Source organism: Ips typographus, linkage group LG15 (assembly GCF_016097725.1).
Source record: "Ips typographus isolate SLU linkage group LG15, UJ_Ityp_2.0, whole genome shotgun sequence".
Lineage (NCBI taxonomy): Eukaryota > Metazoa > Arthropoda > Insecta > Coleoptera > Curculionidae > Ips > Ips typographus.
In genome coordinates this window covers 2586051-2603175 of record NC_138436.1, presented here as the reverse complement: position 1 = coordinate 2603175, position 17125 = coordinate 2586051, and the positions used below count along the sequence as shown (strand labels likewise).

Here is a 17125-nt window from a genome sequence, read left to right as displayed (position 1 = left end):
TTAAATCAATTATAGATATGTCTAAGAAAGCCCCAAGACAGCAATATATTCAACTTCTAACTGAGGTAGAAAGTTCTGAGGTTTTAAAGTGGGGAAAAGGTACCCCAGATTTAAAAAGACAATCTTGGGAAAAAGCTGCAAAGGCTATAAATTCTATTGGAGATACCCAAAAAACTGGTGAACAATGGAAAAAGGTATATAATTTACAGTAGTTAAGACTTTTATTGCAATTTCACATGAACCTGCATTGTGTTGTATCTGTCTGATTCATTTATATTATAGCCTATTAGTAAAATAGACTATGAAATTTTAGGCCTTCGTTGAATGGAAATCCCACATAAAAGCAAAAATTCGGAATAATGCGGAACTATCTGATGTAGAAAAAAAATGTGCTCATTTAACTGGACTTTATATTTCTACTGGTGGAATCCAAGAAATACCCGAACTAGGTATTGTAGTGGCTGGTGAGTTTTATAAGTTTTGGTGATTTAATGTTAGTAGTAGAATCAAATTTTTGTTTAATGCTGGATGTCATTACTAACATAGAGAATAGTCAAAGAGTCTATTTGATTTAAAGGGCTCAACACACTAGCCTGTCTCTTGAAGAATCAATTAGAATTAAGTGTGAAGTAGTAGTCCATTTTTTCTCAAAGTGGAGGTGTAAGTGTAAAAGTGATGGGAAAGAACACACAGCCTTCTCCACAAAAAATCTTGTCTTGATTTTTTGTGGAGAAGGCTGTGTGTTCTTTCCCATCACTTTTACAATTAGAATTAAGTTAACTTCTTTGCAACTTTGATATCAAGTCTTTATGATTTCTTAGAGGTTTTTGGCATTTTTTTAGGGATATTAAGAATTACCATTTTTTTGGTCAAGAGGGTCTGTTTTGTTAGTATGTTAAGCACTTTATAAATAATAGTATGACTTTGTAAAATGTGTACATGTATGATAGTGTTGCATAGTTCTACTAAACTTAAAACAAATTAGTTTTGTTTTGGAAGGGAACAGGAGGGAAGACACCATTACATCAGAAGCGTTTGAAATGACTACAGAAATTATAAATAATTCAGTCAGTAATCAGATACTTGAAGATAAAGATAGAAATGAGGCTTCAGAGTGTTTTGAAAATAACTTAAATCCAATGAAGGAAGAAAATGGATCCAATGAACGTAGAAAAAGAAAGATGTTTGGCAGCAAAAAGATATCTTCATCGTCTATGAAAAATACAAAATGTAAGTAGCTAGGCTGATAAAAAACAACTTAACCATTAAAAAAACATTATATTCAGGCTGCAGTAACACTTTCCTGTACATTTTTAAAATTATTTGCTAGTTTCTAAAAGTTAGAATTTATTTTTCCAGGTCTTTTAGAACAACACATTCAATCAACAAATACTGGATTAAAAGAAATATCAAACTCCATTCTGGCAGTAGCTCAATCGATAAACAATTTAGCTTATGCCATCCGAGAGAGTAAAATATAAAAACATAAATAAAATAAGTTTCAATTAAGTTCAAAATAAAATATATAACATATTTGTTGCAGTTTTTATTCATTTTATTTTAATCCAGTGCTTTTGCTTGGTCTAATAACCCTTGCTAAAAATAAATACAAATTTTGCTTATCCAGGTTATTTTAAATGTAAGCACGTTTTGGAATAAATAAGTATGATACAGACTGTTACATTAAACTTTGTAGCAGACAAGAAAGCAAGGACCAGTCCTCTACAATTGGAAATGTACCTGCAGTATAAAAAACAGTTTTAACAAAATGAAGAAGCATTTAAAGATCGTTGTCTCCAATTAAATCAAGAAAATTGCGGTCCAAAAAGAACTATGGAAAATTGGAACCGAGTAGGTAAATTTGTACTATGTGTTTAGCAATATTTTCAGCATCAGGATACCTTCTTTTATAGGTTTTTGATGAATGGGAGTCCAGAGTCAAGGCAAAAGCAAGGAGAATTCACTTTGAGCAAGAGTTAACTGGGGGTGGACTTGCAGTCATGGAGATACTGACAAATCTTGAAAAGAGCCTGTTGGAAATCTTGTCAAAGATATTGATATATGGACATCCCAAAATTATTGAATTGGGCTTTAAAAAAAAGACAAAAAGTAAACCCAGATATCAAATTAAGAAACTTCAGTGTAGAAAAAGGCAAAAAAAATGTTTAGGTACCTATGTTTCCTTCAAGTTCTCCGATCACCCTAATAATAATAAGCTTTTTAGATGAAACACTTCAGGTAACTGAATTGTTAAGAAAAAACTTAGATATGTTACAGTGTAACTTTAAGAATATTATAAAGAATATAAATCTGTTAGTATTGCATTACAAAAGTTGTTAAACATAATTTTATAATTAAACAATTATTATATTGGTAAAAAAGTTTTTATTCAAAAAATATTTAATTATTGTTCACCTCTTCCACATTTCTGAAATAATTTTGTATTATCATGTCTATTACAATTCGCCCTTGCTGCAAATTATTTATCCTTTCATGATCCTCCACATTTTCGTCACCTTCATTATCATTGTTCAATATTTCTAAACAAAAAACAAGGATTAATCGTGTTTGGCTTAAGCTTTCTCTAATAAAGTTGCATACCAAAGTATAAGAATGCCAAAATGCATCTCAGCAAGAGAAACTAAAAACTAGTCTTGCCAGCTTTGACAAAAACATTGAAATTAAGACGATTTCAAATACAGACCCTATGATAATGGTTACTGGAATCCTAAAAGGGTATACACCGGAATTTTTTTATTGAGGAATTTGTCACTTTTGGTTCCGATGTAGCAAACCATTTTAAGTTTATCACCAAAAGGGATTGTAAAAACAAAACAAAAGAAAATTGGATATTTCAGACACCACCTGACACTTTTAAATGGTTGATTAGGAATAATAACCTTACTTTCGACCTCTGTCCAGCATATCTCCAGGAATACACGAATGTTGCATTGTGCTTTAAATGTTGTTTATTTGGTCATGTTGCCAAGTATTGCACATCAAATGAGTGCTGTCATAAGTGTGGGGAAGCACATAGTTACACTAAATGTGAGGTAACTACCTATGACTGTCCTAACTGCAAGCGCTACAAACTAACCAACAGAAATCACTCAGCTCGAGATCCAAATTGTCCCATCTATATTCAAAGAATTAAGCGAATGCAGCAGCACACAAATTACACAAGCTCAACTTTTTTATGTTAGATGCAGACAAAGAACCAACAGAAAACTCACTGACTGCTGAAAATTTAGTATCTACTGAAGTTTCTGACTTAACATTTCAAATTGTGTACCAGAATGTTCGCGGCCTAAATAGCAAAACAAAAGACTTTTAGAATGCAGTGCATTTAACTGAAAATGAGTATGATGCAATAGCTGTGACCGAAACTTGGTTATCAAATAGTGTCTATGACAGTGAATTGTTTCCAAAAGAATTTCAAGTTTATAAAAATCGAAATAGAAGTGACAGCAAACGTGGAGGGGGTGTACTGATAGCGGTAAAACGATGTTTTAAATGCACTTTACTGGTATTAGATTATGTGTGTCCAGACATAGACTTAGTAGGTATTAAGATATACACAAGTAGCGTTAGTTTGATGTATGTATTAATTGTTTATATTACACCTAGTTGTTCAGCTGATAACAGAGATACTTTTTTTTCATATATTGAAAGTCTTGAATTTCTTTATCCAAATAATTTTATAATACTTGGGTACTTTAATATTGCTGGCTTAAATAAATATTACTTAAATAACTACACAGACAATAATGTGGAGATGTTGCTAAATTTTATTAATTTTTTTGATTGTCAACAAGTAAATCGAGTGGCGAATTTTAATAATCATATATTAGACATTGCCATAACTACACATCATTGTAATGTATGTGAGAGCTCTTATGGATTAGTGGAAGTAGACCGACATCATCCACCTTTAAGGATAGAAGTTTTACTCAATAACAATAAGACTAAAGACAAACCTCTTGTACATTACGATGTCAGTCATTACAATTTTAGAAAAGCAGATTATTGTGGCATGTATCAGTTGTTTCAGAATACAGAATGGAACGATTTAGAAACCTGTAAAGATGTCAATTTGGCTGTTGACATTTTTTATGTAAAACTAAATAATATTTTTGATATATGCGTGCCCAAAAACAAGCCTTGTCCCAAAATATATCCTGTATACTTCACCAAAAGCATTATCAAAAATATTAAATTAAAAGAAAAGTTAAGAATTAAAAGCATGAAAATATTTAATCCCGAAATTCGCCATGAGTATGCCCAACTACGCTCCCAAATAAAAGGGATATTAGCGGAGCACATAAACAGTATCTGAACAAAATACAATCTGACATTAGCCAGGATTCACGGTCATTCTGGCAGTACATAAAAAGTAAAAAAGAGGCGCCTGATATACCAAATAAGATGTGCTTTGATAACGTTGAGTACACTGATGGAACATCTATAGCAAATGCATTTGCGGCATACTTTAGTTCAGTCTACACAAAAGAAAATACAGATATACCAGAGAGCAGATATGCACGAGGCACCTGAAGTGCTATATATTAGCGATATCAACAATGAGGATGTCTGTGACGCTATAAAAAAACTTAAAATAAATAAGGCCACTGGACCAGATAACATACCATCTTATATATTTAAAGGAATGGTTGGTTTTCTTGCAGAACCGCTTAGAATTTTGTTTAATAAATGTCTTAAAACAAATAATTTTCCAGTAAAATGGAAGGAGACCAAAGTGTGTCCAATATTCAAAAAAGGAGAAACATCTGATGTGCAGAATTATAGGCCTATTTCCTTACTATCATGTCCTGCCAAGTTATTTGAGTCCATTATATGCAGATATGTTTGTAGTTTTGTACACAACAGAATCAGTGTGTATCAACATGGATTTCTTGCCAAAAAATCTACAACTACAAATCTGTGTAATATTACCCAGTACATTGCTGAAAACTTAGATAACAAATACCAGATCGATGTGATCTACACTGATTTTGCAAAAGCCTTTGATAAAGTGTCACATTCTATACTATTGAATAAATTAAAGAACGAATTTTATTTTCATGAGAACTTTATTTAAGAAATAGGCAACAAAAGGTAGTCTTAAAAGGATTTCAGTCAAAGTATTATTTGACCACTTCAGGTATTCCTCAAGGTTCGAACCTTGGGCCTTTGCTTTTTCTTATGTTTGTTAATGGTATAATGAATGAGATTACAAATTGTGGAGTATTGATGTTTGCTGATGATTTGAAATTATACTCCAAGGTACGTGATGAAAGAGATTGTCAAATTCTTCAAGAAAACTTAACCAAAATACATAAATGAACCATTATTAGTGAACTTAATATTAATGTTAGTAAGAGCTGTGCACTTCAGTTTTCTAGGAAAAAAGTCTAACTAACTTCACCTACAAAATAGGCGGAACAGCACTGGCTCGTGTTTCGGAGATGCGGAATCTTGGAGTGACTTTTGATTCACGGTTGACATTTAGGTCTCACATACACGAAATAACAAATAAATCTTTAAAAATGTATGGTTTTGTAGTTAGGAACAGTAAATTATTTGTGAATACCAATTGTATCCGTATGTTATATGTTTCATATGTAAGACCAATATTGGAATATTGTTCAATTGTATGGAGTCCATATTATAACAATCATAAATACACCATAGAAAGAGTGCAAAATAGATTCTTAAGATATATATGTTATAAGGAAACTGGTAGGTTTGAAATCCATATACCCAAAATTGATGTCATGAAAGCACATAATCTCAAACCTCTAGAAAATCGTAGCAAAATCGCATCTATTGTCTTCTTGTATAAACTAATACACAATCTTATAAGTGATCCTGAACTATTTGCTAAATTAAATTTTTGTGTTTCAACTTACAGAACTAGAAAACCATCAACATTCTATGTCGATAATACTAGAACTAATTACTATTGCAATTCTCCTATCAATGTAATGTGTAGTCTATACAGGGTGTCCCACGACGAAAGACCTCGATTGATATTGGAAAAAGTATAAATAGGAGAGTTTTGAAAATTTGGTAGGATACTGATGTGGGCATGCCCAATCCAACTATAGTATATTCTATATTAAGAGCGGAAAGTATATATTTGCCGCTTGCACATGAAATTTGCAGCTTGAGGCGAAGCCGAACGCTGCAATCATGTAAAAGCGGCAAAAGTACTTTTGGCTCGAAATATAGACGATATTTTTTCGACGACTGCTGTGGGGTGGATTAGAAGGACAACTCACATCATTTTCGTCGCTCGAACTCATTGTCACCGATAAATCACTTTGACGGAATGTGGTTATTTCAAACAGGTATGTCAAGCGTTGTTATGGAAACGCCGAAAAAAGTTGGTGACTAGATTGTTAGTAGAAAGCGAAAGCGCTCTAGAGCAGAAAATCTCTCTTTCTGCTCGCGCGCGGCAAATAACCCCTTTCTGCTTCTAAATGGAAGCGTACATGAGGTACTTTCAAAGTAAGTCGTCGAAAAAAATATTTTCAAGATGGTTGCACTTCCGCTTATACCGGAAGTCAATCACAACTTTCTTATTTTAAATAGAACACCCTATATATTATTACATATTTGGATTCCTCACAAAATTCTGACCAACTTTTGTATAGAATGCCCTATGTCTATCTCTAGCCGTTTTCGAAATATTTGATGTTTTTCCAAAAAAGTGACAGTTGCAACGCTCAACATATTTTTGTACTATGTTAAAACCGTATTTCATTTTGCAGTGAAACTTTGGGATATTGTAAATGAAGGATCGTTTTATTATACTGAGAGTGCGTAACGACTCATTTGTATACAGGGTCGTCAAAAAAAAATCATAAACTTGCCACTAAAAAAAATGAAAAATCTCAAGTTTTTTAAATGGAAACCCCCATTTTTTATGACGGAATCATTTTGAGCATTAAAAATTACTATAAGTTTCAATTTACTTGCCTATACCTACATCCAACCCATTTCGTTTTATTTGAGAATAAACATTTTTTTATTAGGCTGCATGCTCGGCTGCATGGTTGGAATTAGCTGGTGCTCTAGTTGGCCATGCTTTTGACACACGGTGATATTGGAGACCTGCAGGGCATGTTAATAACAAAAAAAAAAAAAAATATGTTGAGCAATGCAACTATAACTTTTTTGGAAAAACATCAAATATTTCGAAAACGGCTAGAGATAGGAATAGGGCATTGTACACAAAAGTTGGTTAGAAATTGCAATTTCTACATTTGTATTATTAAGAATTGGTTTTGTTTTAATAGCTTTTATCTTCACATATCCCGTATTCTTAAAATTTTCAATTATTTGCTTGACAGCTTTTGGTGATGGATTTGGTTTTTCTAGATAACGAGCGGCAAATACCTCACATGTTCTACTCACAACTTTATCACATTTTCCGTAAATAATAAACAGATTTAAGCAATCTTGGTTTGAATAACGTAACCGCGACGGCATATTTGCAGTTGTCAAAACACTCAAAACTAGTGTTATTAACATGCCCTGCAGGTCTCCAATATCACCGTGTGTCAAAAGCATGGCCAAATAGAGTACCAGCTAATCCCAACCATGCAGCCGAGCATGCAGCCTAATAAAAAAATGTTTATTCTCAAATAAAACGAAATGGGTTGGATTTAGGTATAGGCAAGTAAATTGAAACTTATAGTAATTTTTAATGCTCAAAATGATTCCGTCATAAAAAATGGGGGTTTCCATTTAAAAAACTTGAGATTTTTCATTTTTTTTAGTGGCAAGTTTATGATTTTTTTTTGACGACCCTGTATACAAATGAGTCATTACGCACCCTCAGTTTAATAAAACGATCCTTTATTTACAATATCCCAAAGTTTCATTGCAAAATGAAATACGGTTTTAACATAGTACAAAAATATGTTGAGCGTTGCAACTGTCACTTTTTTGGAAAAACATCAAATATTTCGAAAACGGCTAGAGATAGACATAGGGCATTCTATACAAAAGTTGGTCAGAATTTTGTGAGGAATCCAAATATGTAATAATATATAGGGTGTTCTATTTAAAATAAGAAAGTTGTGATCGACTTCCGGTATAAGCGGAAGTGCAACCATCTTGAAAATATTTTAGTTGGATTGGGCATGCCCACATCAGTATCCTACCAAATTTTCAAAACTCTCCTATTTATACTTTTTCCAATATCAATCGAGGTCTTTCGTCGTGGGACACCCTGTATAACCAAATTCAGGATAATATTGATATATTTAGTTTAGGCTTTAACTCATTTAAAAGAGAAACAAATGAATTAGTTTAAATTAAATTAGTTATAGGCAGTAGTTAGAACAAATGTTTTTTTTTTTTGTCTTTGTTTTTCGTTTTGCCTACTCTGTAATTGAATAGTTATATCTGTAGAGTTTGTAGTAAATAAATACCATTGTAGTCGTCTAAATTTTCATTCCTTAAAATACAAATGTTATGTAAAATAGCACAGGAATAAATTATATTGGCTGCCTTCTCTGGTGAGTAATGTAGTGTTCGATGTTTTAAAATGCACCTAAATCTTTGTTTTAAGACACCATTAGTTCGCTCAATAACATTTCGAATTGATCTGTGGCGTATATTAAATTGACGTTCATTATCATTTTGTGGATGGAGAATAGGAGTTAACAGCCAAGGCTCAAGAGGGTATCCAGAATCACCTATAAAAGAGTCTAATTAGCACATGTAATATGATTGTATTTGAAAAAAAGGCAAAGCAAAACTAAAGCTTTCTTTTGTTGAGTTACCTAGTAAATAAGTCAACTCATTTCTATGTTCTCTAAAATTACTTGCTAAATGTGTGCGAACAATTGATGTCTGCCAAATTGCAGAGTCGTGCACAGATTTAGGAAAGCGGGCATTAATGTTCAAAATTTTTAATGATGCATTGCAAATCTGTATACATGTAAAAAATAATAAATGTTTTTAAAAATGATGATCTTTCACTCACTGACTTATTACTGTTTAAACTGTAAATTTATTATATACTCACTATTTGCACATTCAAACTGTAGAACTGCTTTCGACAATTAAATATTACCCCTGGCTCCTACAATAACAGCAGACGGTAACGTAACTACACCAAGCCCAGAAATAAAATACTTAGGGATAACACTTGACCAAAAACTGAAATTTACAAAACATGCACAAAATGTGAGAACTGAAATTATTAAACGAACTAAACATTTCAGAGCCCTGACGTACAAGAACAGAGGTATAAGCACAAAAACTGCAACTAAAATATACAAATCTATTTGCAGACCTCTACTCGACTACGGACACATACTAAGAGTTAATGCGACCAGCAAAACAAAAAAACACATATTACAAACTACAGAACAAATTGCACTTAGACTAGTAACCAAGATTAGACATCCTCAAAACCCGCTACATAACCCAACCAACGAATTACTCTACGAACGGACACAAATGACAAAAATAACAGAACGATTAACGAAACTAGAGGCAAAATGGAAATGCAACCCCCACAACTGGACAATTATAAACCCCATCTCCCTCACTTTCCTCAATATACTCTGTTGGAACATTTTACCTAAAAAAAACGGACTAACTATTTTTTTTAACAAATATTTATGTGGATACATTAAGCTTTGTTTCTGTAACATTGGCAGAAAGACCGGTAGGTCGATAGCCTTTTTCCTCGGAAATAGAGATTGTTTGTGTGTGTGTATTATATTAATACTGTGCACCTGAGCACCCACTGTGACGTCACGCGAGGTAGCGTTTCGAGCAAACAGGTTTTGCTGATAGGGCCGCCCTCTTGGATCTGTTGTGTTGTCAAGTAAAATTTCCACTTGTCACTTTGCTTTTGTTTATTTGTTTTAGCATGCTGCTAAAATTAATTATATTTTTATGACAAAATCTAACAATTTAATTGGTGAAGATTATACACTAAAATCAAGTAAATGTATATTTTTTGATAGACATAATGGATACAACAGCTGCTGGCCCAGGTAAGATTACAATGACAATTTCATACCTAACCTATGTAATAAACCATGCTATTGCTGATGCATCATTACTACACATTTTTGTACTAACATTTTTTAAGGGTGGTTTTAGTAACTAATTCGGCTAGTCTTACAGATCTGCAACTGGTATATGCTGCATACATCACTACTTTTCCATGTGGATGAAAAAGCACAACTTTTATGAAGTGACTACATTTCCCAGGGACTGCAATCAAGTCAAGTTGAAGAAGAAAAATTGTGTACAATATATTAAACTATCTACATTAGGTACAACAGTGGATTAAAAAGCAAGTTTTAAGGTGAGTTAACTGTTTTAAAGCTAGATTTGTAGTTCTAATTCCGCAAGAAGTAAGCAGCAAGCAGTAGTAGCCATGTCAATTCGTAGTTCAACTTTAGTAAGAAGGAAATAACATAACCCCAATAACCCCAAAGTCTTATAAACCATCAAAATTTTATTTATTATCTTGTGGGTTGTCATTTTTAGGCAAAAGCAAAAGAAAGTATTTGTCAAATGATATTCCAAAAATCTATGAATGGGGGTAAAGATCAGTAGTCTATGATGGAAGCAGTAAGGAGCAAGGTAAGAAATGAAAATTATTCATTTCTTGCTGCTTACTGCTTGCGGTTAATGTGGATTGCACTTATTTGTCAAACTATGAATTAGAGTGTTACAAGTATATTATTTATTTTTACTGCAGCTTACTGATTACTTCTTCTTGCGGAACTAGAACTATGAATCCAGCTCAATAATAGTAACATTAACAAAAATAAAAAGCAATACAGTTTTCATTTTACCTTTAACACAATAATCATCATTGTACACTAACACTTTGTTTTTTATTAGGTTAGAATATTTCCAAAGTCATAAACACATCTATGTTATCTAATTTAACATAACTTGAAAAGTATTTTGCCCGGTTTCAGGGTTGGCAAGTTTTGGACAGTGTGGTTTCAACCATTGGTTTTAACCCGGTTAAAACTGCCCTGGTCAAATTTGTTTTGGACACTTTAGTGGTCAAAACGGGTCAAAACCAAAAAGTTCAAAATTAAAAAAATATATATATTGTAACGAAGTTACTAATTTTTTGTTAATATGTAGAATTAGATTAAAGAAAACAATGCGCAGCCTCACACGCTTAAGGTACATTGCGTCTTCGCGACAGAATGGTGAACGCACCGCCGCGATCGATAAAGGTTCAGCGCGCAGCCGCGGTAGCGTAAACGAACCAACATCGCGCCGTCGCGACTCGCGAGCTGGTAAACAGGTGATGCGCCGCGCGATTCATTGTTCAGTTCGAGTTCATCTCGGAGTTGATCCCGGAGTTCTTATCGAACCGAACCAACCGACGCTGCAGTCAGTTCTTCACGGACCATCGAAACCGACCGACGCTTCAGCCAGCTGAACGGTAAATCTTATTGTTGCTGGGGGCAAGTTTGAAGGTGTAGGTATTTCGGAATCGTTTCCTTCGTACCGCCAGTACAGGATGTTATAACACTGCTGGTTAACTTCGAGGGCCACGACTCCGAAAACCACTCGGCGATTTGAGTTGTTTCCTCTGGACTGCCAGTACCGGATGTTATAACACTGCTGGTCAACTCCGGAGGCTACAATCTCACTATCGCCTAGGTATTTCCGAATCGTTTCCTTCGGACCGCCAGTACAGGATGTTATAACACTGCTGGTTAACTTCGAGGGCCACGACTCCGAAAACCTCTCGGCGATTTGAGTTGTTTCCTCTGGACTGCCAGTACCGGATGTTATAACACTGCTGGTCAACTCCGGAGGCTACAATCTCACTAACGCCTAGGTATTTCCGAACCGTTTCCTTCGGACTGTCAGCTCCGGCCGTTTTTAGCCCCCAACTGGTTAACTCCGAGGGCTGACCGTTTGAAAGCTGTTACCGATTCTCTGACCCCGTCTGTACCCCCAGAGCACAGTTTTCGTACCGTCCGAATCTGTCATGCATACCGTAACCGTCTGTTTACCGTTTCGAAACCGTCTTAGTTCTCCGCACCGTTCCCCGTTCTGAACACTAGGTTGTGTTGTCCGCTTGTTTTCCGTTTCAAAGTTACCGTATTGATTTAGTTAGGATCTCCAGGTCTGACTGTACCGTTTATTAATATGAACACGAGGCTGTGTTGTTCTCTGTTTGTTCATTTGTGCTAGAGTTTTAAGTAAGGATATGAATGATTGTTATTTTTCATGGTTAACACGACTTGTTTAATTTTGCTGACTACCCCGTGTTTCCTTATTTTTGTCCCACTCCCTTCATCCATTCACAGATAAACGTGAACTCTGTCTTCGACTGTGTAAAAGCTCCCCAGGTATACGAAGCGAGTTCCTTAGTTACGCTTCTCCAAATAAAACTAAGGTGGCGCCCGAGTTTCGAAGCACCTACCCCTAGGTGTGGCAAAAACCGTACCAGAACCGGCACGTCAAGGCGGTTACAATATCAAATTGTTTTAATTATTTTTTAAGAAATGTTTTACCTCAAAATATACAAACATTTGTACTCAAAATAAAAAAAAAATATTATTTTAAACAAAAAGAAACATTTAAACAACAAAAAGCCAACAAATTATAAACCTGTCTATTATACCTACATCCAGTCATCATTGTCTTCCTACCTTTCAAAATTTTTATCTTGTTTTATTTTTAAATTTAACATTCTATATACAGAAATCAGTTTGTTACATTTTTCTACACCTAATTTATATATTTTTTAATTTTTTATTCTAGGAATACATTTTTTATTTTGGTTTTAACCAGTTTCAACCATTTGACCAGTTTTAACCAGTTTTGACCACTGCCCTGGTCAAAATCAAAAAAAGTGGTCATTTGCACATCCCTGCCCGGTTTATACTTTTAAATTAAAAAAAATAATTTGATTTTAATTACATGTAATGCTCGGTTTATACCTCCAAATTAAAAAAATTAAATAAAATTTTAATTACATGTAAAATTGAATGAAAATTATTGTGTTTTATACTTTTCAAGATATGCTAAATTAAATGACATAGATGTGTTTTTTTGGCTTTGACGTATTTTAGACATATTCTAACCTAAAGAGGGTGAAAAATTCATGAAAAAGTTCAGCTATAAAATAATCATTTGTAAAATTTAAAATAATAACTAATGGATGAAGTTTTCTTTGGCTGTGGTTACCACACTAGTTGGAATCGGTGTATCCTTGACAAAACGATGGAAATGAAATTGGAGATATGGAGTAAGACCGATAAACAGGGAATGAAGGAAAAAACAAATCAAGTTTCACATTTTATCACAACGAAGATTTCAAGAATTTGCCCTTAGTTTAAAGTTGGCAAACATGTGGCTTTAACTTTTTAAATTTAAGTTAAAACTTAAGTTTAATTCGTTAATTTGGAAGTATAAACCGGGTGATAAATTTGTTTTTAATGAACATTTACTTTATTTATTATTTTTATTTTGTATTTATTTTTTTATTTTTACTATATTTTCGTTAAGGTCAATTTAATTTTATCAAAGTTAAAGCTACACATTTGTATATGACATGCTGTACTTAAAATTTACACAAAACTAAAACTAATGTTAACTTAAAAGTGAACCAACTTTCACCATTGGGTGAAATTGAGGCTAATTTGTGAACCCTTTATCACTTTTCGTTGTGATAAAATGTGAAACTTTATTTGTTTTTTTTTTCTCATTCTCTGTTTATCGGTCTTACTCCATATCTCCAATTTCTTTTCCATCGTTTTATCAAAGATACACCAATTCCGACTATTGCGGTAACCACTGCCAAAGAAAACTTCATTCCTGGTTTAATATTTTTAACTTTACAAATGATTATTATATAGCTAAACTCTTTCACCCTTTTTAGGTTAAAATATGTCTAGAATACGTCAAAGTCAAAAACACATCTATGTCATTTAATTTAGCATATCTTGAAAAGTATAATGCCTGCCTTATACCTCCCATTTAAGAATTAAATTAAACTTAAATTTCCACTAAAATTAATATTTAAACTAAGAAATCTTGTTTAGGTTTATACTACCAATTAATAATTAGAAAAATAAATGACTGTTTTGACTTACTGGACGTTCGACGTTGATGTTTGACGTTGACGTTTCTATTGTCATCGTCATTACGCGTGTTTTGTGGATAAAAAAAATTTTATTAAAATAATTTAAAAAATTTGTTCTTAAACCACTTTTTCGGTAAAAAATCCAATTATGGAAATAGACGATTCAAGTCTAATAGACTACGTATCGCAATATCGATACTTATATGACAAAACTAACAAAAGCTATAAAAACAAAATAGTGCGGGAAAATGCGTGGAAAACTATTGCCTCCTTGTTATCCGAAAAAGGATATTTATCCCATTAGTAAGATCAAAATCACATTTTCAAATAAATATGCAATACATATCTTTGCAGCCACATTGGCTGAACAACGGTGGAACGTTCTGCGGAACCGTTTTTGCACCGAACTGAGAACAATAAAATGTGTGCCTCAGGGTCCGGCTCTACTCCATCTCCCTGGCCCTACTTTCAGTCCATGAAGTTTTTACAACCATTTATAAGGAGTAGAAAGTAAGGCATATTATTATACAATATGTCTAACAATTAGGTACTAATTCTTAAAATTGTAGAACAAAAGGGACATATAAAACTGTGAGTCCCCCTTTAAGTTCCCCTGATGACTGTCCTTGGAACACAATGTCTATTCTTACAGAAAAATCAAGTGTTGAATATCCATCAGATAGCGAGAGTCGACAAGATAGTGAGGAAAAAACTGAAGAAAGTAATTTCTGAATACCTATGGAGTATTTGTTTACCTCTGATCAAAAAACACACTGGCTTGTTCTTTTACTCAACAAATGTTTTAGATGGGAAAGAAACAAGAAAGAAAGAGGTTCCAGTTGTAACTAATACTGTCTTAACTGCAGCAGAACCAAACAATACCCAATTAAAAGACCTGTCAGAACTAAGGACAAATAATGTTTTTAAGTAAAAAAAAAAGGAAAAGTACAGACAGCACATATTTGGCTGAGTTATCCAGAACTTTAAAAGCCAAAAAGTTATTTTGATGAAAAGAAAAATGTCCAAGACAATCAAGATCTCAATTTTGGACTGTTAGTGGCCGATGCCTTAGCAAAAATTACTACCCCCAGAAAAAAGCATGCCCTGATGGCCAAAATTTTAGATTTGATAAGCGAATTTGACAGCGATGAAAATTGAAAAGGTTTTATTTGTGTTTAATTATTTCTATATATTTCTATGTTTTAAAAGGAAATAAAATTTAATAAATGAAATGAGTTAAAAATTTATTTTAATCATAAACATATTTTAATACCTTGAGACAAATTAAATCACACTTGAAACTTTTTTTACCAGACAATTTAAAATGTACAGGTTTGACGGAACTTTTCAGGAACAGTGCCTCTGGTGATGTAATCCAATTGCCATGGAACAGCTCCTTCAGGAGTCACAAAATAGTGTTTTAACACTTCTCTATTGTCTTGAGCTGCTCTTGCTGAATTATTGGATCCTACACGACCAACTGCTCTTACAGAATTATTATTTCTCCAGTTGCCAGGAATAACTTCATCATACTTATTTTCAGTATCTACATATCCCGTTGGGCAATACTTTCTCTATGGGTATATCTTCTTCACATTTTTGGATATAATTATGAAGCACAACCGTGCAAAGCACAATATTTTCAGATGTTTCTATAAGAGCATCAATTGGTCTATAGAATATTCTCCATCTCTGAGTAAGTATCCCAAAGGTATTTTCGATTACCCGTCTGGCTTGGGATAATCGGTAATTAAAAATTAACTTTTCAATACTTAAAAAGTTCCCAGGGAAGGGGCGCATTATATGAGTATGTAGGGGAAAGGCAGCATCAGCCACAAAGAAATGTGGAAGTACTTCATTTAAATTTGGCAAGGGCTTTGGATTAGGTAGATTTAAATTATTATTAATAAGACGATGCCCAAAACCTGAATTTTTGAAAATTGCACCATCCGAGTTACTTCCTTCACCACCAACATCAACTACAGTAAACTTGTAAAAGCTATCACATGCTGCCATTAAAACTAAACTGAAATGTTTCTTATAATTATAATATTTTGACGATGTTCCTGCTGGGCATTTTATTGCAACATGTTTACCATCAATGGCACCCACACAGTTAGGAATATTCCACCTGTTCCAAAATTCTTTTTCTATGGTCTCCCAATCACTTTTAGAAGGCATAGGCAATACAATAGGCTGAAGTACTTCATAAATTACTAGAACAGTTTCCTTGACTATCTGTGACATGGTTGCCCGACCAATTCGATATCCAAAGGCTACTTCTTGTTGCGAGGAGCCTTCAGCTAGATAGCTACAAACACAACATTTGTAAATAAATTAGTTGTAGAAGTTTAGCGTACTAGTATTCAACTTACTGCAAAGTTATTATTAGTCTCTGACCTGCAGATATTAGCGTTTTTGTAGTTTTTAATTTTGTAAGCCTAGGCTTTACCAACTTCAGTAAGTATGCAAACATTTCAGGAGACATGCGGGAATAGTTATAGAAGTATTCACGATCTTGATTAATCATGGCTTTTACAAACTTGTTGTACATTCCCAACTCTTTCCTACATCTGTTTATAGGCCGCACTCCGTATCTACGTTGCCTTCTTCGTTTTTTAGTAATAGATATGCCTACTACTGCAGCAAGGAGAATCAATCCAAAATACACCTCTTCATCCATTTTTTACATTTTTGCGAGAATTTAATGAATCAAAAAAATATACACACCAGGAACCAACATTTGTTAGGATTATGATGCTTCACAGACTGACAGAAGACAGCAATTTACATCATGAGTGATGATGACAAGTATGACAGTGATAGTTCCGAAAGTCAACGAATTAAGCCGAACTTTAATAAAGTTGGTTTAACTTTAATTTAAAATTAATTTTAGTTTAGTGTGAATTGAAAGTATAAATGGGCTCGCTTGTAAGTTCACTTTCAGCTTTGATAAATTAATTTATCAATTTAGTTTAAATGAAAGTTTAGTTTAATTGTTAATTGAGAGGTATAAAGCAG

At 33.4% G+C, this 17125-nt stretch overlaps 1 protein-coding gene and 1 long non-coding RNA gene across 3 annotated transcripts; both read left to right on the top strand.

The window, feature by feature from the left end:
- Positions 1-17: 17 nt before the first annotated feature.
- Positions 18-2850, top strand: LOC145738375 (uncharacterized). The gene is made up of 5 exons (XM_081993196.1): positions 18-194; positions 314-464; positions 1000-1230; positions 1360-1851; positions 1914-2850. Exons 1-4 carry the CDS (start codon positions 18-20, stop codon positions 1479-1481), a joined length of 681 nt encoding a protein of 226 aa, XP_081849322.1. The 3' UTR covers positions 1482-1851; positions 1914-2850.
- Positions 2851-9788: 6938 nt separating this feature from the next.
- LOC145738347 (uncharacterized) lies at positions 9789-16406 on the top strand. 2 transcript variants are annotated; one of them, XR_014180727.1, is made up of 4 exons: positions 9789-10022; positions 10156-10339; positions 15456-15800; positions 15892-16406. It is a non-coding gene; the product is annotated as an uncharacterized LOC145738347 (long non-coding RNA). The 2 variants fall into 2 exon arrangements; XR_014180726.1 differs by having other exon boundaries at positions 15456-16406.
- Positions 16407-17125: the final 719 nt, after the last annotated feature.

What these genes read in the sequence shown, in the direction of transcription:
- LOC145738375 (XM_081993196.1), top strand. Translation starts at nt 18, where the DNA reads ATGTCTAAGAAAGCCCCAAGACAGCAATATATTCAACTTCTAACTGAG. An exon ending in ACTAGGTATTGTAGTGGCTG is followed by an intron (nt 465 to 999) that starts GTGAGTTTTATA and finishes TTGTTTTGGAAG; the next exon opens with GGAACAGGAGGGAAGACACC. An exon ending in GTCTATGAAAAATACAAAAT is followed by an intron (nt 1,231 to 1,359) that starts GTAAGTAGCTAG and finishes TTATTTTTCCAG; the next exon opens with GTCTTTTAGAACAACACATT.